General features: G+C 38.8%; 2 protein-coding genes across 6 annotated transcripts in view; both read left to right on the forward strand.

The window, feature by feature from the left end:
• chd9 (chromodomain helicase DNA binding protein 9) overlaps positions 1-9,444 on the forward strand; it is an 88,642-nt gene extending 79,198 nt beyond the window's left edge. For 3 of the 4 annotated variants that reach the window (XM_041792982.1, XM_041792973.1, XM_041792998.1), the window contains 9 exons: positions 600-1,478; positions 1,971-2,137; positions 2,281-2,511; positions 3,453-3,630; positions 3,840-3,988; positions 4,186-4,416; positions 4,742-4,891; positions 5,075-5,179; positions 5,555-9,444. In XM_041792982.1, the coding sequence (XP_041648916.1) occupies positions 600-1,478; positions 1,971-2,137; positions 2,281-2,511; positions 3,453-3,630; positions 3,840-3,988; positions 4,186-4,416; positions 4,742-4,891; positions 5,075-5,179; positions 5,555-6,550 (3,086 nt within the window). In that variant the 3' untranslated portion in view covers positions 6,551-9,444. The remainder of the gene's footprint in view (positions 1-599; positions 1,479-1,970; positions 2,138-2,280; positions 2,512-3,452; positions 3,631-3,839; positions 3,989-4,185; positions 4,417-4,741; positions 4,892-5,074; positions 5,180-5,554) is intronic. The other variant, XM_041792989.1, reaches the window with a different exon arrangement.
• A 1,193-nt stretch (positions 9,445-10,637) lies between these two features.
• Positions 10,638-23,546, forward strand: LOC121512301 (retinoblastoma-like protein 2). Of its 2 annotated transcripts, XM_041791501.1 has the most exons (14): positions 10,638-10,773; positions 13,284-13,363; positions 13,937-14,040; positions 14,295-14,398; positions 15,711-15,848; positions 16,207-16,371; positions 16,515-16,584; positions 16,691-16,776; positions 18,740-18,916; positions 20,331-20,402; positions 20,753-20,813; positions 21,321-21,481; positions 21,642-21,800; positions 21,956-23,546. In XM_041791501.1, exons 2-14 carry the CDS (start codon positions 13,290-13,292, stop codon positions 22,178-22,180), a joined length of 1,596 nt encoding a protein of 531 aa, XP_041647435.1. In that variant the 5' UTR covers positions 10,638-10,773; positions 13,284-13,289; the 3' UTR covers positions 22,181-23,546. The 2 variants fall into 2 exon arrangements, with proteins under 2 accessions (XP_041647435.1, XP_041647444.1); XM_041791510.1 differs by lacking the exons at positions 10,638-10,773; positions 13,284-13,363; positions 14,295-14,398 and having other exon boundaries at positions 13,978-14,040.
• Positions 23,547-24,314: the final 768 nt, after the last annotated feature.

Below are 24,314 nucleotides of genomic sequence, written 5' to 3' on the forward strand. Positions count from 1 at the left end.
AGAAGCTCAAAACAAGAGTCAATAGCAACAGCAGAATGAGCTGTTTGGCACTGGCAGAGATGATCTGGCAAATTTTTCATGGGCGCAATCCACAGACTCAGCTCTTCTTCTCATCCCACAAAAGCATGTTCCTTACAAATTAAAAGGGAAATAAACAGGCTTTCCAATAGTATAAGATTATTGCCAAGAAGCATTGTTAAAACAAAGAATAATCTATAAAACACAAATTTCCTTACTTTTTTATTACATTTATTTACCTGTCTGTCAAGTGGGGTTGTATTCAGATCCTTTATGTTTGTACATCAGGCTGTTTTTTCTCTCAGTAGCTTATGTCAGATCAACTCTTTCCCAGTTCAATGTTTTAAAGATCGCTTAATGTTTGTGTTACATTTTCTATCCCAAAGAGAGATTGGTTTTATAATGAAATCAAACGTTAGCTTGACAATTCAGAGTCAAAGGGGTTGATAAAGTTAATCATTAATAAAAGGCAAATGGTCTGATGTTTAAACTCCAGACTCAAACAGGTCATTGGGTTGTTCCTGTAGGGAAGCCTCTGTTTCCTCTCACTCACCCTTTTTCATTTTTTGTCTTTGTTCCAGACTCTGCGGTGGACCCATCTCTAACCATCCAGCCCATCACAGAGGAGCGAGCATCTCGTACGCTGTACAGAGTGGAGCTTCTCCGCCAGGTGAGGGAGCAGGTCCTCCGTCATCCCTTACTGTACGAGCGCCTGCCACTGTGTCAGATGAGCTCCGACTTACCTGTGTGGTGGGAAGCAGGTACTCATGACCGCGATCTGCTGATCGGTGCTGCCAAACATGGAGTGAGCCGCACAGACTATCACATCCTGAGGGACCCTGAGCTCAGTTTCATGGCTGCCCAACGCAACTACAGCCAAACAAAAGCTACAGCACAGCAGCAATCCCACACATCCACCCCACTTCCAAACCCTCAGTGCCAGGCTGCCAGCTCAGTGTTAACAGGCTCTCCTCTGCCTCCACCAACTCAGAGAGGCACTGAGCCTGGCACAGTAGTGCCCAAAGTGGAACCAACCTCAGAGGGGGAGGAGAGCAAGGAGAAGCCTGGGGAAAGGTGGAGCCCTCCTCCAGCACCAGCCACTCCCACAGGTCTGGAGGAAAAGCCAGTGATCGAGGCCCGGGACAGCGAGAAGAAGATGGTGGCAGCAAGAACCAAACCACTCACACCCAACTCCTCCGAGAGGAAACCCAAGAAGGCCAGCAAGAGAGGGCGCAGAGAGGCACGGCGAGGCTCAGAGTCTGACTCTGATGGCTCTTCCTCCAGCTCCTCATCACGCTCTTCTTCCTCTTCCTCATCCTCCTCTTCTTCCTCATCACATTCCGGGTCCAGCTCTTCCTCCTCTTCTTCTTCTTGCTCTTCTGGGTCTTCATCATCATCATCATCCTCCTCATCTTCTTCTGATGATAGCGACAGTGAGGGAGAGGAAGGGAAGAAGAAAGGTGAGCACATCTTATTCATTAATTTTATACTGTATATGTGAAAAGTTGTGTCAGAATGTAAACATGTAGACATATTACTGATAGTGTGCTGCAATGATATACAATCTGATACTGCTCCAGTCATTTATCTGCATTTGTAAGAGTATTAATAAATAAAACAAACAACAATCCACACGTAAACACAGAGGTATAATTCACTGAAAACAATAAACATATGTATACTGCATATTACCCATATTGTAAATATTTCATTTTGAATACAAAAGTAAAAGTAAAAAAGATAAAAACGCCATGATGCAATTTAACAACCCCTGATTGCCTTTTTTAAATGACATTTTTACATTTTTGATTGAAATAAGCACAAATGAATAATGTATATTGAGGTTTAAGCATACCACCTTTGCATTTTTATGCTGATTAGTTTTATTGCAATCAGTAGCTATAAGGAATTGCACCAATTTTTATGTTTGTCTCTCTTCATGTCATTCTCAGTGCCTGCTGCAAGTGTAAAGGGCTTCGATGAGGACAGCGTGGCATCTCTGAGCACGACACAGGATGAAACACAAGACACCCATGTGGCTGAAAATGGCATCAACAACAACTCTTCGCATCCTTTCCAGGGAGGAGGGTACATGCTCGCTGCATCCTACTGGCCAAAGGTAAACAACTGTTTTCACAATAGCACTGATTGCCTTACAAATAATATTTACTCTAATCCATTTTAAATTTGGTGTGCTGAGTTATCCCTGTTGGTTTTGAAATTAAGTTTGAGAGTGCTGATGTTCTTTTATTGTATCTTTAGGATCGAGTGATTATCAACCGCCTGGATAGTATTTGCCAGGCAGTTCTCAAGGGCAAGTGGCCAGGAACACGTCGAGTGTACGAGCCTGGAGGTGCAGTAGCCTCCTTTTACACCACCAAGCTGCTGGATAATGCCAACAGCCTGTGCGAGGACCCCTCTGCCTCACCACAGGGGTCTAAGGTGACCAAGCATGTTGCAGAAAACAAGGAGTTCTCAGTAAAACTCAATGATGTATGTTGATTTCTCCTTTACTCCCGTCCTCCTCCTCCCTCCTCTGCTTCGCCCTAATCGTAGGACCCTACCACTTCTGCTGCCATGGCTGGTGTTAGCTGCCGTGTTCAGCATGTTTCTCTGTTTTTTTCTTTCTTCTTCCCCTTTGGGTATGGTTAGTGGTTTTGACTGCCTGGCAGGAGGAAAGATTAATTTAATAACAGCCTTCCTCTCTTTTCCCACACACTCAATTTGAATTGGGCTCTGAGGCTGTGATTACATGAGCACAAATCACTCAGTCATGAGGACATAATGAGTTCAGTTTGAAGCCTCTCTGTACTGAAGGGTCGTGCTTATAATCTGATTGAAATGGAGACATCCGCTGTGGGTGTTTTGGAGTATGCATCGAGGCATGTGGCCATTAACTTGACAGGCTTCTAACTTGCTTTCATTTTTTTTTCTTGGCATTGGTGTTTCTTTTTTAAAAGGATCTCTTCCCAAATCACACTTAAAAAACCCTGCCGCTTGTTAACTTTGAAATCTTAAATGCTGATAGCAGCTATCTCTTTGGCATGGCTTCCCAATTCAGTCCAGATTATGACTGACTTTGCCCACTGCCCTGCTAGCCACTCCCCCTCCTGTGTCCATGTGTCCCAGTACTACTAACAATGAAATAACTGGAAATGTTCTATCAATACAAGACATTATTTTATAAACTACAATACCTTGTAGCAAAAATATCCTTAATGATTGTTAGTAAAATAAAAAAAAAACTGAACTAGACATGTTGACTCTATAATCCTTAAATCTCTGAAATCTCCTATATACAGTCCCAAAAAACAACATAAGAAGGAATAAAAATAAAAATAGCAATAGTTTCTCCTTGTTGACATCTTGATTTGTTTTCTCCCTGACGTTTTACCCCTTCAGACTTGTTTGACATCTTTGTTATCTGTGTGCAGCAAGAGGGAGGTCTTAAACTGACCTTCCAGAAACAAGGTCTACCTCTAAAGAGGCCCCTTGAGTCAGAAGAGGGTCCCCAGGCCCAGCAGCAGTACCTGGCAAGGCTTCATGAGCTTCAGAGCGCCTCAGACACAGGCCTGGCTGACATCACCAAGCCGCAGTGCAGCTTCCAAACTGGTATGTTTATCAAAAACTCAGAGAAATCCTCATTCCCTTGATATACTTTGTAGATGGATGACTGAAACTTTTCTCAAACAGCAGAAATTTCTGAATGAATCTGAAAAATTCAGTATCTTATAATCTTCATTATTTTCTCTTTCATTTCATCTCTTAATTAAGCAAAAAAATGAAACTAGATCAAAGCTTACAGGGTGATTTTTTTTTAGCACCTCCAGATCTGACCAGTCAGATGAGGCTAAACGGAGTGCTGGATGGCCAGCCAGTAGTGAAGAGACGGAGGGGGCGGAGGAAGAACGTGGAGGGAATGGACCTGCTCTTTATGAATAGGAGCAGAGTTCCTGCTGTTCCTGATCAGGTAAACAGCCATCTTTTCTCCATTCCTTTGCAGAAGGAGTTTTATAACTCAGGCTTATGGATCTGACAATGTTTTGGCTTAATGCTCAGAGTTTTACCAGTATTTATATGTTAAGTAATTGTTTACTCCAGTTTTATGAATCTAATGAGCTGTGTTGTGAAAAAGTGATAAACTCTGGTGTTTCCATGTTTCTCCAGGTGCCTCCAGGGTGGGGTGGTATTGGCCAGGTGGGCATGGCTGTGGCCCCCATGCCAGGATTCAGCCAGAGCTCTAGTCAGGTCCCAGGAGACACTGACAACAGAGTCCCTGTCATCAATCTGAAAGATGGAACCCGGCTCGCAGGGGACGACGCTCCGAAGAGGAAAGATCTAGATCTATGGCTAAGAGAGCACCCTGGTTTTGTGGCAGACACAGGGGCCTTCATCCCTGTAAGTACTGTTTTTTCAGTCACCACTTTGGCCTTTAAGTTTCTGTGGCAAAAGTGACATTTTTTTCAAAGGCTCTATCAATGTAAGGAATAAGGTTTATCCTGATTAACAAAGGTTTTAAAAAGGTCCTCTGCTAGTTTAATGTAAATCCTGTCCACAGTTTGGATTTGTGTACAGATGTACAAAATGCAATGATGTAAAATTCAAACGGTCAAGGCACAGTTAAAATATGGAAAAGCTAGTGATGTAATCAATAGTTTGCACAGAAAATTCACACTACTCAGACATTTTCGAAAACATGACTATTCTTTTATGTCTGGTCCAGGGGGTAAATAAGATGCAGATGCAGTTCCACTTCCAGGACGGACGGCCGAAACAAAAGAGGCACCGCTGCAGAAACCCAAACAAGATTGATGTAAACAGCCTGACAGGAGAAGAGAGGGTCCAGATCATCAATAGGAGAAATGCACGCAAGGTTGTTTTTTGTTTTGAACATGTAGAAATGTAGAAAAAGCAGCCTTTGCTTTTTGACTTTTGAACTAATAAAAAATGGTCATCTCTTACTGTAATGAAAGCACACATTTCTGATTAGTTAGTTAATGTGCTTCAACTATGCATATTTGCTGTTTGGTCATGTTGTCTGTAATCTGTCTTATAGGTGGGTGGTGCCTTTGCTCCTCCTCTGAAGGATCTGTGCCGATTCCTTCAGGAGAACCCTGAGTATGGAGTCCCTCCTGAATGGGCTGATGTTGTCAAACAGTCGGTGAGTCAATAGAAGCACATCTATCCGATCAAAACTCCTATGGGAACTATTTTATGAAACAAGGCCATTTTGGCTTTGGCAATCAGCAGAAAGTTAATTGCTTATCAAAGCCATAACTTTTTTTTTTACCTTTTTTACAGTGTTGCTATTCTTCTTTTGAATTGATCAATAAGCAAACATTTAAAGTTTAATAAAACTGATTGTAACCTGGTAGAATTAAGTAAAAGGCAGCTTGCAAAACTAGCCCAAGCTTAGATGAGCTTATAAACTGGCCCTGAATATGTATGAGCATACTGCAATTTACTGATGTTTGCATTAAAGTCTTCTCTTTAGCTCTTTCACACTGCTTACCCCTGTGACATCATGTTTCTCCAGGGTTACCTCCCAGAGAGCATGTTCGACAGGATCCTAACAGGACCCATCGTTCCTGAGGAGGTGAGCCGACGTGGACGCCGACCTAAAAATCCCCTGGCCAAGGCAGCAGCTGCAGCCGCGGCAGCAGCAACAGCACCCAACCCAGCAGCCTCGGCTCTGGCTCTGAACCCTCTGCTAGCCAACGGCCTTCTGACTGGAATGGACCTGACCAGCCTGCAGGCCTTCCAGCAAAACCTCCAGAGCTTACAGTCCCTACAGCTCACGGCGGGCTTGATGGGGCTGCCATCTGATGCTAGCAATCTGGCTGCAAGTAACCTGGCTGCCATGTTTCCAATGATGCTCTCTGGTATGGCTGGAATCCCAAACCTCCTCAGCATGAGCAGTTTGCTCGGGAACCCTGCTAAAGAGGGCTCAGGAGGCTCTGAAGAGAAGACAAAGGGAACCTTCAGCAGTGTTACAGGAGAGCCTTCAGCTTCTAAAGCCCCTTCTCACACCTCAGACACCAAAGGAGAAAGGACAGAGGGCTCAAACACGACTCCTTCCTCCACTTCCAGCTCCTCTTCCTCTGCCGCAGCCCCACAAAGTGCTTCAGCTGCCTCTGCAGCCTCCAGTCACCAACTGTCTCTTAACCCCTTGTTACTCTCCAGTATGCTTTACCCAGGGATGCTTCTCACTCCAGGCCTTAACCTTCCTGTGTCTGCCACACAGCCGCAGAGCTCCAACAGTGACCCTGCCCCTCCTCCTGCTCCTCTTCCTCCTCAGCCTGCAGCCTCCCAGTCATTGGCACAGGAGACGGAGGTGCCAGCAGCAGAGAAGGACGGAGAGGAGGAGGAGGAGGAGTTAGAGGAGGCTTTGGATGAAGATGAAGGAGAGGAGTCAGCAGAACAAAAGGAGAACAGTGGTCCTGATGGTTCAGGGAAAGCCGAGTCGTCTTCATCAGAGTCTGGGAGCTCTTCTTCCTCATCAGACGATTCAGACTCCAGTGATGAGGACTGATCCTCTGAATATATAATTATAGATTTATTTATGTATTGCCTAGAAATGTATACATATATTCACATATATATGGATTTTCCAGCACTTATGTTGCGATTTCTGTACATGTAAATACAAGAACTAACTAAAATGTTGTGTAATAAAGATTACAAAAGCATAAAAAAAAAACGAACAACTGACTTAAAGACACTGAAATGAGATTTCAGTTCTTGTTAAATGGTACAGTCTTGTTTGAGACATTTTGCATGTCACACTTTAGTAGATTTCTGAACTCTGTGAACTTGTACCACACCATAATGTACAATTGCAACAAAAAAAGGCATTATTGTAATTATGTCAGGATTTAATTTTATTAAAAAGGTGAAACTACATCAACATGCTCGTTGAGCTGTACTATTAATATATTTTGATTGTCAGGGGTTGGGAGAACAAGACTTGACAAACACTTTGGTTTCTCTTGTAAATAGTAAGAACTTTTACAGGTTTGTTGACACTTATGCTTTGCAGATCATACATTGGATATGTCAGCAATAACTTGGGCAGCTAATGAATGTCACTGAAGCTGTAGATTCTCTGTCTGCCATGTTCCAACCCAGTGCACAACCCAACCTCACTTTCTTTCATATCACATTAAGTAGTTTATTTCTGCATTTGTTCACGTCTTTTTCTTGGAAACAGACTTGCCCGATGCTCCCTCTTTAATGTCACTTCAACATAGAGGAGGATCTGCACAAGTATTACCTACTTCAAACAAACTAGATAAGCTCAAGTCCTTCAAAATGGATCAAAATTCAACTATCTGCTGTGATTTAAGTGTTTCATATCTTCACATTGATATCTCATAGAAACTCCTTATTTTCACCATCACCTTAAGAACATGTCCAAGGCGCACTTTAGCTTCTCACAGTAAGCTTACACCATTCACTTGCACATTTGTTAATTCTGACTACAATGTCTCATAAACTCCTCAAACTGTGGAGACAGGAAAGAACAAACTTCTACTGTGTGCCAAAACCTGCCCTTTGACCATTTATGGTCCTGACAGAGTTTAGAGGAAACATTCAGGAGTGTTGTTGACATGTATACTTTTTCTACAGCCCCGCCGTATTTGACTGCATCTTACCTCAACTGTGCTAAAATGATTGGCTTCACTGTGCAGATTTACATGTGCATGAGTGTACATGTGTAAAGTCTTAGTCTCTTCTAAAAATGTATGTCTCAGAGGCCATTTTTTTTTCTTTCTTTTTTTTTGAATAAGAGCTTCCACTGTGCTGACTTCTTTGGCTAGACTGCTCCTCTCACTTGGTATCTACTGCTTCCATATCTCTTCAGTCTGAATGTTGACTTTAAAGGAGAGCGCCTTGCAAACTAGTAGGGATTACAACACCAATGATGGAAAGCTGAAACACCTTTTGCTAGAAATTTTAAGGAAAAATGTAATTTCTGGATTCTTTGTGGCATGGTCGCCTGTCAACCAAAGTCTTATAAAACATGGCACACATGCACAAAATAGTTCAAATATTGCCTAAGACTGTAGTGATTGTCACAGGTTGAGCATTAAATTTTACACAATGCCAGACAGGCTAATTTCAGGAGTCGCAAAATGATTGCAGCTCTTCTTGCTGTGAGTTTGCAGCTTATTGTGTTTGTTTCACTTTGTGCTCGACTGTGTTTTTGGAAATGAATGGAGCTTCAGCTAGGTGTAGAAGTGCCCTTATCCTGTACCTCGCTCTATCGTTCCTCTTCCGTCTGACAAACTAAACAGCGCAGATCTTTGCTAATGTCCATACTCGTGCATTTTGTTCATCACCTCTGCTCACGTCAATGTTCAGCTGTAACCAGGAAACACACAAACACTCAAGCCGAAGTACCTTTTGTAACCTTTTCTAGCACAACAGTGCTTGTTCTAGGACTGCTGTTGCACAGTGGACTGTTAGATACACTTCAGAATAATTTCCCAGGTTCAGGTTTCTGTTTGGCCTCACAGAGTGCCCCTCCAATGTTTGAAAAACCCCTCTGACTTAAACTCAGTCTTTTCAGTTCCTTAAGTACTGCTGTAGCATCCTTCTGGAGTGGCTGAAGGTCTCTAATGTTGCTTTAACAGTTTTCTTGTATGCCTGTTATTTAGACCTCTTCATGGGTTTTGCTTGCAATGCAATTGCATTTTTTATATTATTACTAACAGTACAGTATTTTTCTATGTCTGAATAATGTACTTAAACATGCCACTGTCATTTTTGTATATCTGCACCCCTGCTCTCTTTAAACTTGTAGTGCCCTTATGCAAACACCCCAGCCATCGCTTCTTCTGCTGTAGGTGATCTGAGGACTTTTGCTTCTTTTTGTTGCTCCGCAGCGATGTATTGATGGATTCATGACAGTGCTAAACCTCCATAGGACACAAATGGAAATGATGGTAGACACAAGATTGGACTTTTTGCTTTCATTTTGCTGACTTTTTTCTTCTACTGTACTGTATAAGGACTCTCAGAACGTCAGAGAGGCGATGTTGAATCAGACAAAAGTAAACGATGACCAATATGCAAGAGGAAAGACAAAACACACTACTGCTGTACAGGGAGGTTTTCTTTCAGTTTGCATACATGTAATCACTGAGATGACAAGACTAGCAACATTGGTTTGTATTTTATTTCAGGCTTGATAATATCCTATAAATGTCACCTTGGTCAGTTTTTGTCTTGTTTTTTTTTTTTTGTCATTGGACAGTTGTAATATTTGCAAGTTGTGGTCTGTGTAGTCAAAATAATTCTTTATGTAGTGCAGGACAATTGTCTTAAAAAGTCATTTGTAATTTATTGGATTACTTTCTATGAAGTTCTATAGAGGAAATTGAGGTTTAATTATTTTTATTAAACATATTCTTCTGACTATCATTGAAGTGTGCTTGTTGTTTTATATGGGTGGATGGAACCTTAACTGTTTGATTATTAAGATGAGTTTTTTCTTTTTTTCTTCAAGTGCAGGAGTTAAAATTCCTAAACAGTACTTTTTCATTTCAAATAAGCATCCAAAATGAAAAAGTACTGTTTATTTTTTTTAATTTAACCAGATAAAGACCCCATGAGGTCAAGATGTCTTTCAAAAGGGTGACCTGGCCTAGAGGTCAGGAGCACACATCCTGACTGTAACTCAGCATTCAGCTGAAAATCTACTAATAAGAATTATAATAAAGGTACTTTCAAATTAAAAAAGGAACCTTTCCCAAATTAACTAATTCTTTTATTAGCCTTGGGTTTTTAGTTTAGGTAAAGCTCTATTAGAAGCCACTATGTATTTAGTTTTGAAAAAGTTTGCGTATCAAAAAGTGGAGACAAAAAAGCAGAAAGACACAATACTGAGAGTTAAAAGAGAACAAGTCTTCCAGATAGCTATTGCTGTGCACAGGTTTTGTATGAAAATAATCTAACAGTTTCATAGTGATGATAAAGGCTTTTGTTTGGAAAATATTTAAAAAATTTCCCACCTATTTGGGATAGGTAGCATCTGATAAATAAAAACATCAGCCTTTTCTTTGGACAGGAATATCTTGGAAATTTTCCTTTCCAAAATCCTTAAAAATTCCTTATAATTACAAAGAAATTATCTGATCTTTCTGGGAAATATTACACATAGTTTAAAGTGTCTCATTAACAGTACCCCATTATTTCTTTAAATAGTCCTCAAATCTTACTGTGGAACTTTATCATAAAGCCTTAACATTCCAGTCAAAAATTCCTATCAAATTCCTGAAGATTTTCAAGCAAACTCCACAATCTGCCCTAAATTTCCCTTGCAAATTCTAAAGAGAAATACAAATACATTCTCCAAAATTCCATGAAAATGTCAGAAACATCCAATCTTAACAGCAAATGATCCCAACATTTCAGACAAATTACTTAAACTTCAATGGAGATCTATCTGAAAAGCCTGAGTCTAGAAATGATAACTATGTCGTAGGGAAGCCAGAATGTTATGTCCTCGTTTGTCCCAGCGTTGCTCGCGCCTCCTGTGATACGTCACTTCCCTACACACTTCCTCTCCTTAAAGCGCGGGAAGCTTGTCCGCTTGACGCGAGTGACTTGAACTTGTATATTTGACAGCTAGGAGATTTAATGCCCTTTTCCTCAGCCATCTGCTGGGAGTAGCAGACATTAAGGGGGGTTCCATACTTAAAGACCCTTTAATCTTGATCCTGAACTCAACAGAGACGCTCAGCAGCACCAGTAAGTAACTATGAGCTGATTTTAACTTACGTTTTCTTGTTCCTAAACTGAAGCTGTTCTTTAAAGATGGAGTGGCTGAATGACACGGTGGTGTTACCTAACTGTTATCTAATACATATTAACTACTAGTTTATAAATGCAAACCTTTCCTTTCATGTCTCTGAATGTCAAAATGTTAACTAGGAAGTGGCTAAATGCTAATGTCAGCTTCTGTCTAATGAATGCTAACGGGTTCGTAAACATGTTTTTCTAATGCATGCTCTGTGGTCTGTGGATTTGACAAGGGATAGTGGGACCAATTTTCCAATGTCTGCTTTCTCCTCATGCATTCAAAGAAAAGTGTAAAGAAGTTCAACACATGATATTTCTGTTACACTAAAGCTGTTGTGTATCCATTTTGGAGGAAGAATGGTTTTTAACATGTGCTGTGGAGAAATGGCGGACTGTAATGTTTAACTATGTCAGTAAGGAGGTCCGCTGAACTACACTGGACCCCCAACTCCAGCTAAAGGTTTTAAATGCTTCCAGCATGTGACTAAAAGTGAAAGTGAAAGTTTTAAAGGCATCTACTTCTCTGAATTTGGCCAACCTCCAAATTAAAGACTTTAAAGTTTAAATTTAAGGAAACCACCATGCTGACTTTTAAAAATCACCAGAAATAGTCCTATTTGCATTACAATACAAACAGAAAATGTATCATTTACCATTTATTTCAAAAGAAATTGTTTTCAAGTTCCATTGACATCAACTGTGAGGAAACGATAAGGGGAAGTTATTTAATAAAATGCTGTAATATGGTTGCCTTTCTAGACCTTTAGGTAGTTTGACTCTGTTGTTTTGGACTTGAGTTCTCTGAAATAACAGCCCTGATAATGCTCAACATTTTCTTTCTGTTAAACATATCCTCCTCTGCATGTGTTATAACTAAATGCTGTAGCATGTACTGAGAGTTTATAGCTATGGTTTTACTCTCATAGACTAAAGAGTGTAGTTTAATTCAACCCAATGAGTGTAAAACTATTCAATGGTAGGAAGTAAAGCTTCAGCCACCAGCAGGAAGCAATCAATAGTAAATCTAACAATTAGATGAAGATATGACTCTCGGGTATTTGGATGACTTGTGGTTGTTGTCTTGCAACTCTATGTTATGACAATTATTTTGCTCTTAAAGATCTTAAATTGTCAATAAACAACAGATGTATCATTCTGTTTTATAACTTGTTAAGAATTCAGCTGGAGCTTCAAAGTGTCTGAATCATGTGTCCATCTCTTTAAGAAACTAAATCTTCAAGAAAACAGACCTGACCCAGGTTTATCATTGTAGAAAGGAAGAAGCAGTGCAACTTGCAATTAATCAAAAAAGGGATAATTTGGGAAAATCCCCTTTTTCCTCATTTATAACATCTCTATTGAAGTTTAAAATAATAATAATTAAAAGGCAGTAGCTGGGTCATAGTGTCTCGAATTTTAGCTTTTGTATGGCAAAGGTGTAGTACAATTGTAAGTCCTTTCTGGGCCTTTAATGTAAAAAAAAAATCTTACTGTCCAACAGCCTTTTCGCTGAAAAGGGAAACATTAACCTGACACGCCAGATGGGTTTGTTTCACACGTCCATCTGGAAAACCTTTGATAGACAGCGTTTGGGAAAGGGCAGAGCCTTAGAAAAAAAACTCGGAGGGTGATTGGATGAACGTTCTGTCTGTCACAACTTTATGGGGCAATCAGAGCAACAAAATACATGACGTTGTCGCAGCTACAGAGGAATAAAATCCATAGAGAACAGCAAAACGCAATCCATGGCAACTATAGACATGTCAGTACATGACTTTTGTCGTTTATGAAAAGAAAACAACTCAATGCTGTTCTTTGTTCTTCTTTTAACAAATAAATATCTTCAAGTTCTGATAAAACTGGTGCTTTAGCAGCATCCACACTAATGTCTTCCACCATAGATGCACTGGCCTCTTGTCACTGCTTGCTTACATCACGACTCTGTCGCGCCCAAAAGCACTGCCCCTCTACGCTGATCGGTCCTGTCAATTTCTAACCGGACCCAAACAGTTCAGATGGGAGCTTTGTAAGATGGATTCGCCAGTGAGAAACATGGAAACGGGTGAATCCATCTGCTGTGCAAGGTTAGGGAAACATAAGTTGCAATAAAGATCATGACTGAGAACCATTAGTACCACAATTTGGAAAAGGACTGTGACAATGTGCTGAGATAATGAATGACCCAAGAGTCCTCAGTGAGGTGGACTTGTTCTTGAAGTTTCACAATTCACATTGTTCAATAAAGTTACGTAATGAGTCCTGTAGTGTCCTGCTCACATGTAGCACAGCTGGTAACTTTTGCATACCACTGGGCTGATTTCAAGGTGAAGCATGGTGTTGGAATTAAAAATACTTTTAAGTTGCTTGTTTGCTTAATCACATGCTTGTTCTTGCTCTGACTCTCATCCTTTTTATGTTTTTGTGTGTATTTGTGTTTATTGTTGTGCATCTGTGTACAGGTCAACATGACGACTGACCCTGAAGGCAACCTAGGAAGTAGCAGGTTGGGCCCCAGTGATAACCTAGCTGCTATTTTCAGGTTAGCACTACATCATCACTGTACTTTTCTCATGTAGTTGTCTGTTTTATAGGATCATTGAATATGAATAACAAGGTGAGGGTTATACTTGAATACAACAGCTTCACTGATTCAGCCAGCTATAGAAAACCACAACATAATGACATGTTGCAGAGCGGGGCTGAAAAGTATGTATCGTTTTTCAAATGCAGTTATGATGTATGCATACAGAATCGTCACACTGCAGGACGATCAGTGTTAGTCACATGACCTGAAACATGTTATGTTGCCACATTTATGTGACTTGTTGAAAAAAAAACACGAATACAAAAAAGTATACAATTTTGTTTGAAAATGTGATTAATGCAGTTAAAACACTGTTTATCTGGTACAGTTTCATTCTTTCCTTCAATGAATCCCAGTATATGTTGCAGAATGAAAATGCCATTTTCTCCAGTATTGTTCAGCCCTGTTGCAGAGGTCTCTGTCCTATACTATTATTTTTAATTCTTGTCTTTAAAACCTCATGAGGGTTTTTGTTTTGTTATTTCATATTTTTTCTGACACTACACTCTTGTGATTCTTCTAAATTAGGGAATGCAGCAGAGATCCAACTGAACCAATAAAGACCCGACTGAGAAGCATGCTGAACACATTTCAGAATTACCAAAGGGACACTGCAGGAAATGAGACTTATGGTACGCTGATGATCAGGTGGTATACATGATCAAGCTGCTGTGAAATTTGTACCTCAGAATTTTATTATGTTAGTCATTAAAGACACACACTCACAAAGTATTCCCTCAATTCATCAGAGGTGACATAGCTCTCCTGCTCACATCAAGCATTTCAGGCCCCTTAATGCCTGGAGGTCTGCTTTTTTATGTGAACTAAATTCTTGTTATATTTATTTCTATTACATATGCTGTATGTTGTGTGTGGTATTATTCAGAGTTGGCTAAAAGGTGCTGCCTCCAAGCTAGGACACGGTATTACAGTATCCTGGAGAAACACGCTGTTCAGGAGAGGAAAAGGCTGGGCGTCAATGATATCTCAGTGAGTGTTGTGACCTCTTGTGGCTAAAACTGGCACTGTAGCAGTCACTAAAGACATGTACACACTACAAGCCTTTGTCCTCAGATCAGATTTGATTAACCCTATTCAGTATCCTAAATAGTGCAGGTAGTCTTATAAATAAAAGGACACAAGTCCAAGATCTGTTTCTTATTTGCATTATGCTACTGATGCAGTTGTTTTATATTGCTTAGAAAACAAATGTTTTTCTTCCAAAAAAAAAAAAGGTTTTTGCTTGGGTTTAAAAAACTGAATTTTCTTTTTTGTTTAAAATTCCATCTGAACACATTTTGATGTTTTATTTGCCTTTGCTTAATAGTCATACAAACAATCGGACTTCAAACATATCATAATGTAACCACAAGTCATGGCATCTTATAAGGCAGTTATCATCCTGTCAGATCACTCGATTAATATTTTGGGATCTCACCATGGCTTCTTAAATAGAATTGCTGATCCACGGCAGCAGATTAATTCACAGATTTTATATTAACTTCAACCAAAATGTAGATGTGCGTAATACTATGTTTTTGTCCCAGAATAATTACCTTGTACTGTTTGGTCCCGAAGAGATAGGAGAAGAAGTCTGTGCATAAAAAAAAAAATCTTTGAGCTCTAATTTTCATTTAGTTTTTTATTTTGTCTTTGTAGTACCATAACTTTTTAAAAAATTCTATAGACATTACTGCAGCACACATACTCTTAACATCGTGGTTGTTCTAAAGAAAAGGATGTTGAGAGCCTGACTGTGGACCACAAGATTTTTAAGACAGTAAGTCCAGGTGAGACAAAATGTTTAAAAATAGCTTAGAGCTTTAAAGGTTAAACTCTACCAATCCAGCATTTTATTGAAAACCTGTCTAATGATTAGTGGGGGTATTCTTAGTTTGTGGTGTAAGCCCCTGTCCCTCTTATACCGTTAGCACTGGGCGATAACACAGAGTGATATTAAAGCCTCATCTTGTCTATTAAAATTGAAGTTCCATTGAAAAGATCTGAATTGTCTCTGATCTAGGGCAAAACTCAGAAATGTGACAACTCTGATGAGATCCAAGTTCTTATGATTTGTCCTGTTCAAACTGTCATTAAAAAATCAGTTGAGTCATATACTGTACTGTATGAGCAACAACATCTCATAGGAGTTACTTTTGCCTGCAGTGTGAACATAGCTTTTATGATTCAAATCATATCATGTATTGTTAAATTGTCATTCTTTTTTTAAAATCAAACCCTTGTAAAACTTTAATCTTTGTTGTTAATGTGTGTGCATGTGTGTGACTTGTTTTTGCCACAGTCCACCTTGAACAATGAACTTTATCAGCGCTGTCTGGTGGCCTGCTGTCTTGAGATGGCCATATCTTCCAACAAGCTACCGTGTGACTTCCCTCTTCTCCTTCAGATCCTCAAACTAGCACCATATCACTTTGTAAAGGTCTGATCTCAAATTATTTCAACATGAACATATGCTTATTGTAGTTGTGTACCTATGTATGTGACATTTAGTGATAAAACAGTGTATTAAACCCATTTACACATAAATATTTCAGTTTATCCTTCTTAGATTTTGACATTCACACAATGTTCAGTCTCAGTTAACTGCTCAGTAATACAAAAACATAAACTGTTGTCTTGTGAAAAGTATACAGGATAGAATAGGTTTAAACAAACACTATTGAGAATAGTTCGGGGAGAAAGCATAGATATAAGGTTTTAATCCAAGAGCAACATCCCTGACCACTCAAACTTTAAGCATACCTCACTTTGCTGTGTTTTTCCCTGTGGTGTGACAGGTGATTGAGCCGGTGTTGCGGTTAAGAGAGGGCCTACCTTGTACTTTGTTCAGAGACCTCGCTAAGGTGGAGGAGAAAATTCTGGAGAGTTTGGCCTGGACCAGTGACTCACCCCTGTGGGAGGATATTAGAGCCAATGAGGGCCAACTGCCTACCTGCCAACAGGTTCCTAAAAAAAACCCACAGAAACTCTTGACCCAACACTAGTAGGAAAAACGTTTTAGATGTGTCCTTCTACAGGAACAAATCATTAATCATTATTGAATGCACTTCTGCAGCTTTTAACAGGCATTTTGTGTCAAATACAGGTGATGCCTCCTAACATGCTTGACGACCCAAGTAGGACTGATTTAGCTCCTGATGGAAGCCTACCAGGAGGTACAATGCAGTTATCGTGTGTTGCCTTGTTCTGATTACCTTCTCTTAATTGTATACTCCTCTACTGTATGCCAAAGTGTCCTCTGATCTGTTTTGTTTTGGGCAGCGCCTGCAGACCACGACCAGCAGCCTTCCACGTCAGATCAAAACAGGCAAAGAAGAAGCAAGGGTTTCATTATATTTGCTCGTAAGGTCAGTGAATCCACCCAAATTGAATAATCTCATGCTTGCACAGCTAAAGGCAATTCTCCATGGCAAGCTTCTTTTAACTTTTGCCCCAAGAGAGAAGAGCTAACTGATCATGCATGCAGAGACTCTTTGATACTTTTGCACCATACACTGATTTAAAATGATACAGTCCACTTTGTAAAATGTGGTCAGATAAGCTCTAGTCCAGATGATTTAGTATGACATTAGGACTTTGAACATCCATTATTTATTGAATTTTACTTGTCTGTTTGTGTCCTATATCACTTTGAAACACACATACAACATTTTCTCTATGCATGGATGCAATGCTTGACGTGTTTTTTATTCAGGTACATTGTGCATGATTGTTACAATAAGTTTATAGATGTTATCTCAGCAGTTGATGAGAACAATTGAATGTCTCTTTGTTCACTTTTTCATGATGGTGCCAAATAATGTTAATCAGATTTTAAAAAAAAGAAAAAACATAATTAATGCAAACACATGTATACTGCATCTCATGTCTGTGTCATGCAATGCACAGGACACGTGGTGGTCATCATTTGTCTGCAGTCACATAATAACAAGAAGTAGATCTCCAACTTTAGGCTGCCCCCTTAGGTGTGTGGCCAAGGCTTGAGTGAGTCGTTTGGTTTGTGCACACAGAAGATTATGAAATTCAAAAATCAGTGGAAACTGTCCTTATAACCTCTCATATTTTTTATAATGTTTAAGATCTGAAAGTCATCCAGTGTGGCCAGTCTGAGGCAGATTTATAAAACTTTTTTTTTTTTTTTTAATTAACTGTTGAATTGTTTGCACCTGTTTTCTTAACTTGATGAATGCCGTGTCCTACTTTACTGGAAGCTGATTCATGCTTCTGTGAATTATCATAACAAAATGCCCATGATATGCCTGTATAAAGGCATTGTACTGCAGGACCATATGTACATGGCATACAAAAGTCACACTTGATTGAAAGGGATTTATGCTGCAATCATACAGCAGGCCAAAGTGACCTGATCTGATTTTGTGCTTCTATGTGACTTACATCTGATTTGATCATGACAGTTGAAACAGCACAAGTGACATAGAATCTGATATTAATCAGATTTAGGCCACCTTTATTTTATGTGGATCTATCAGGTTCGCTCAGGAGTCTAATGCAAGACAATCTTAAAAAGTTATATGAACAGCGCACACACACACTCACAAGATAAAAACAGATCTGATCCAAAAATCTAAGTTGTACAAGGCTTGAAGTGTAAATGCAGCCTTGGAGAGTCAAAGAGATTAAGTAATACATTAAAAAATAAATGAAGATTCCTTGCTGGACTCCTAGTACAAGAAATAAAGTAGCTGCTCAACTGTTCAAGATGAAACCCAATAAAGCTGATGATATTTAGTAGCAGCAGTAGTAGATATAAACAATAAAAATAAATATACTGAATAATACGCTGCTTAGACAGGGCGTAAATTAGGAATTATGTACATCACAGTTATAAGAACATATTTGCAGATTTGGAACTAGTTAGATCAAGGACGAGGATAACTGGAAATATAAGATATGGGGACCATTTCCCCTTTTCCCTCAGAATAATCACATTTTGATATTACATTTATTCCTAAAGCTCTAATGCTGTGAGATGTTGGAACTTACGGGCCTAGTGTATGTTGTTTGTTCGTTTTTCAACATTTTCCACTTTAAAGAAACATTGCTTTACTAAAAAAGAAAGTGTGAAACTCAGTAACTGATAATTTTGCGCAAGCATGTCATTTAAGTTTTGCTCTTAGCTAAGAAAATTGAGAAAAATGTTGGTGAATGTTAGTATCAACCAAAATATTTGCGCTCTACAAATGTTTTTGTCATAGTAATATATTTCCTATACTCACATCAGGTCTTGACCATCTCATCAATGTAATGTATAATTGTCAATGAGCTGTGTATTTTTCTTCCTTACTCCAGGTGTACATGCTGATGAGCTTGCGTCTGAAGGACTTGTGTTACAAACTGAAGATTTCTGAAGAGCTGCGAATGAAGATTTGGACCTGTTTCAAACACTCCCTGGTCCACTTCACTGATCTCATGATGGATCGTCACCTTGACCAGCTGCTCATGTGCGCCATTTACATCATACCACAGGTAGGCTGAGATATCTCTGAGGGATGTATTTATTTTCTCACATAGTGATACACACTGGAGTGTATGCTGATATAAATCCTTAAATCTGTGAAAAGTCAAACTGAACAGGATTCTCACACATCCTGAAACATAGAAAGCAGTTGACTATTTTTTCATTTATGAAAAATGTACTCACACAAAAGAGACAAGGCTAAGAGTCCTGGAAATGTTGTGCTGTCCTGGAAAATTATTTACACACTCTCATAAGTTCACATTAGGATTCTCCAAAACAGACGGCACTGTCATCTAAATGATGTCAAGGATGGTATCAAACGGTGATGAGAGAATGAACAGTGGTATTAAAAATAGGTTACACACTGCAGACACCCCAAAGTAACATCACACAGCAGGACCTACAGGCTGGACGACATAAAATAATGTTACAAACCTCACATAGTGTAAGAAATATCACATTTCTAAAGTACAGATGTATATATTTTTTATAAGGTTCTGCCCTTCCCAAACAGTGTAGGGTGTAGGGGTTGTGTGACTTGAGAATTTTTAAATTCGACTTTCATGTGACAAAAGTTGAGCCGACACTGACTAAACATTGATGAAATCATGATTGAATCTACAGGAGAAGATAATCTATATTTTGCAAATCATAATCCAAATTTACCAAAAAAGAATCCTGATGTGCTATCTCTAGATTTCTAAAGCGGCACATAACATACCTGCCATCTTCTTGGTGTCCATTGTTTAATTTTATGTTAATTTAGCCTTTATTTAACCCATTGACACCTAAGGCCACCCATAAAATACCCTCTAAAAATCTTAGTATTGCTCAGATCACTAAGAAAATGAATATTTATAGTTTTGAAACTAGCTCAGTCGGTGAGCTTTGTGTAGTTAAAATTGATGGGATGTTCCCTGGTAACTTGTATTTGAACTTGTATTGACCATTAGTTTGGTTTATCGGCATTTACAACCAAATAAATATCTGATCTTCTGATGAGTGACTAGTTGACTTCAAGCAAAGAGTCATCACACAGCAGTAAAGTCAACTAGTCTATGCAGCCCCTAGTGGGGTGTTTCCTAAAGGTGTGTATAAAATATCCAATTAAGTACAGTTTATGTAACAGTCTACTAACATGTCAGGTTTGAACAGGAATCCGTAGTTCAGTTTTATTCTGCAAAAGGAGGGTAGAGTAACATAGCACAGATGCATTACAATGTAATGTCTTCATTACCTTTTCATCAAAGTAATTCACTACTGAAAAAAATGTTTCATAATTGATGTTTATATTTCCTTTTAACCATAAATGGGCTGGGACTAAAGACTTGCTATTTGGGATTTTTAATCAGGTGTGGTACCTTTGCTTCGTCAATTCTGAAGAACAAAGAAAATGATTACAAAGGGTTTTTGCATTTACAGATCACCGGCATGGATTTAACCTTCAAGCGCATAATGGAGGCCTACATGGATCAGCAGCCTGCCAGAGAAAGTGTATGTTTTTACTTTAAGCATTACTCTTTATTTCTCTGGACATTACCCCTGACTTTAAAACAAAAACAGTTAAAACTGACACTTATTCACCTCAAAATCAATGTTGTCATGTTTCACTCAATACAGATCCATGTAGATGAGACATACACTTTCAGGTTTAATCCCAGGAAGTTAGTTAGCCTTGAATATGGATAGTTTAAATCTAATCAATGTTAGTTTGTTCAAATGTAAATGGACATTTTTGTTTTGTGTGAATAACAAGATTGAAAGTTTATTAACAGAGTTTAATATGTTTGTTATGGAAATATTAGTTCTGTATGGGAAGTAACAAATACACTTTCTGTTCACAGGTTTACCAAAAAGTCCTGATATCTGGAAGAAACTCCAAAAATTCTTCCCCTGCAAGCAACAGTAAGAAAGTCTTCAATAAATATGTTTGTAAATCTAAAGGCTGTGCATCTGAGGAAAAAGCATAGGTTGCCATATAGGTCTGATAAAAAAAATGATATACAGTATTTATAAGGCAAGGGCATTCAAATGTAAAATTAAGAATATGCTTAAAATTTCTGCTCATGGCCTCATTTATTTTTATGAAAAAGACTATTTCAACTCTGCTCACAGAAAAAGTCCATATGTAAGCAGCAAATACCAGTCATGTACTCTCCAACATCAGAGCAGCAGCTTTCTGATAGTAGGCAGAAGAAGACTCCAGCTCTGCAACATTTTTCCTGTATTAAAGCCCTTTCAAAACATCATATTCTTGTTTGTAGTTCTGAGAACTACAGTATAGGGGGGCTTATGGAACAAAATACTAGATAACATGTCAAGTTACCGCAATATATCACAATTTATAATCTGCTTTCTACCAGTGATGAAGGAACAGTGTTCCTTAAATTCACATTTTATTATTGGTTACAGATATTTCAGACCACAGCACCCATTTTCTGACCCCTGATACGCCATCAGCACATTATCCAGCACCTTGTCAGGAGGAAAGGGGAAACCTGAATACATTTTACGACCAAGTCTACCATAAAAAGATGGAAAATTTTGCCAAGCAGTTTGCACCACCTCCTGGGGTACGTGAACCATTTGAAATTTGAATTTTGTTGGATAAACTGAGTAAGAGAAAAATAATAAAAGCTGATGTTTCAGAAACAAATAGTAAAGGAAATTGAATTGTAGTACTAGAATTTCTAGATTCATTTCTTGAGATGGGTTTTGTGTGATTCTGTGCAGGTTGGCACTCCCCGTACGACTCCATATCCTGTGCAGAACAGAGCATCTCCTCGCAGAAACCGTCTTCCCAGCAACCTGAACATTTCTCTGTACAACAGGGAAAGCACTCGCCAAAGGACACCCATATACACGTACTACTTCAGCTCAAGCAGCTCAGAGGTCTGTGCTCAAGCTTAAGTCTACAAATGTCTACCTGTAAATTGCACTTTATTTGCATTCTGTGCAGATGAAATGTGTTCATTAAAAAGCTAAATTGTTGGTCAAGAGATTAATTCATTGTCAAATATTGCTTCAAATATACTTTTTTTCCACAGCGTCTGCGTGAGATCAATAATATGATCTCAGGCAGGATCCCCAACAAGCGATCCTATGCTTCATCAATGAATGGAGCAGAGGAAGAGGAGGGAGATGGGTGTCCTCTTGTGAGAAGGCGTCGTTTGGATGGTCCTTCAGCTTTGAACAGGAGACTGAGGGAAGTGGAGAATGATCGAGCAGCAGCGAGGGATCGAGCCACCTGCAGGTCCAGCCTAAGAGCATGAAGTTTCACTCTGCTTTTATGAAGGTGTTTGAAGAAAGCAATATGTAGCTTTGTTTTCATTTTATTTTATCTTATAAATTTTATTTAGGCTATCTCAAAAATGAGTGTTTTCAGTAGCCAAGAGCTTTAATTATGCACAGTTTTTTTTCTCTTTTCCCCTGCACTTTCTGTGACACCGACTCCCTTGGTGTTTTTAATCAGACACTTTAGACTCTTAGCTCAGTGGTCAGTGCTATTTTATAGGTTGGGTTTGAAACTAAAGAGCCCACTCAAAAAAACAAAAGCTTCTCAGGTGTACAACAAAAAAAGACTTGTAAGCAAACTGAACAGTCAGCACACAGAAATGTCTTTTTAGGGTCTTTATTCATAGCAGTACGATACGATATACGATATAGTTCAATACGATACAATACACTTTATTGTCCCCTTGGGAAAATTTGACTCCAAGTGCTGCATAAGTTTTTTAAATAAATATGTTAACAAACATATCATGCACAAGAAAGACATAGCATTAATCATTAAGACTCACACAAACCTGTCACTGGTACAAAGCAGGAGAGGTCTATGTGCAGTAAATCAGCGATGTCACAAAGACTACTTCACAAAAAAAAAACTATCACAGAAAAACATCTCAACAAGCTCCTCATTTAGCACTCCTGGATGCCCAGTCTTAATCTAAAAGGCTTCTCTCTAAAGGAAGTTATCATCAGATTTCTCATTCTTAATCCTGAAGTTGCTTTTGGTTTTAGAAATTGGGTATTTCTTAGTTTTACCAACACAACATAAGCCACAGTGCATTTCATGGTTGTGCCTGGCTGCTCCTCCTTACAAGTATATGAAGATGTTTAAATCAATGTTAGAAATTGCTTTTTTTCTATTCTTTGCATAAAATCTGGTTGCCACTGAGATACAAGGAAACCATTGAACTGCTTTATGTTGTGAAAGATAGACTTGTCTGCTCCCCTAAAGCATGCACAATGATTTAATGTCAAGCTTCACACATATCCATGTTTCTGTTCAATGGTATATTTTACTAGAGGATCCTGATGAACTTTGAGATGCTTTTATGAACTTTTCAGTGCAATGTTTTTCTTTTTTTTTTATTTACCCTGAAATTACATTTTTAGTTATATATATTTCTAAAAGAAAAGAAGTGTGTTGGCATTGTTTGACATATATGAGAAATTAGCTGAATAAGTTTGATACTGACATTCGGTCATATCATTAGCTTCTGTCTTAATACAACCCAAACATCAAGGTATGTCAGCTTGTTTGAACTATTTAAAGGAAAAATGACTAACCTGTGGTGCAATATTTATTTATATAAATGTGTATTTGTCTCTCAAATATGCCCAGTTTTTACAAGAAATCAGTGTTTTGGATAAATAAATAAACATGCTTTTATTTAATACTACCATGTAGTCGTGACTTGAATATTTTTATCTCTGAATATTGAGTCTCTGTTCCTCCTGTCTGTGTTGTTCATCTTGATCTCTTTAACAGCAGTCATTAATTTACTGTGAGTGCTTATTTAAAACTTTGTGTGATGATGTGGTTTTTGAACTTTGCACATTGCCTGAAATTTTGGATGTCATGTAAAGTTTTTATCTGATTAAACAGACTTTTGAGTCTGTTCTTCCTGTCTCTTGAGTGTTGCCTTTGGGTCCGTGGCTTGTTTCACTGTGCCTGTAAAGGTATTGCCACAATATCCTCATTTATTTAAATTTTCTTTGTGTGCATTCTCATCAAAGGATTTAACCCCAAATACTGTTTAGATTTAACCTTGCAAAGCAGATGGATACGCCCGTTTCCGTGTTTCTCACTGGTGAGACAAATCCATCTGGCATTTAAGGTTAGTTTGGATTTGGTTGGTTTCCATAGTTTTCTGGAGACGTGTTGTTTGGCCCAGTTTTGCTTTGGTTCTATTTATAGGGCAGTGCCTTATCTGAAGGCCTGTCTCTACTAATCAGATCTATTTGCATTTTCTTTGAGATCGTTTATGACTTCAAAGAAGTTTATCAGTGTGTTTGGGCAACATTTCGCTTGAACTCACAACCAGTTAGATATTTCTGACAGATTAGTTGCCTGCTCTATAAACTGTGAAAAGGTGCAAACCTTTCTTCACCCATCACCTC

Source organism: Cheilinus undulatus, linkage group 1, assembly GCF_018320785.1.
Source record: "Cheilinus undulatus linkage group 1, ASM1832078v1, whole genome shotgun sequence".
NCBI classification, from domain to species: domain Eukaryota; kingdom Metazoa; phylum Chordata; class Actinopteri; order Labriformes; family Labridae; genus Cheilinus; species Cheilinus undulatus.

What these genes read in the sequence shown, in the direction of transcription:
- LOC121512301 (XM_041791501.1), top strand. Translation starts at nt 13,290, where the DNA reads ATGACGACTGACCCTGAAGGCAACCTAGGAAGTAGCAGGTTGGGCCCC. An exon ending in CCATTTACATCATACCACAG is followed by an intron (nt 18,917 to 20,330) that starts GTAGGCTGAGAT and finishes TTGCATTTACAG; the next exon opens with ATCACCGGCATGGATTTAAC. An exon ending in TCAGCTCAAGCAGCTCAGAG is followed by an intron (nt 21,801 to 21,955) that starts GTCTGTGCTCAA and finishes TTTTTTCCACAG; the next exon opens with CGTCTGCGTGAGATCAATAA.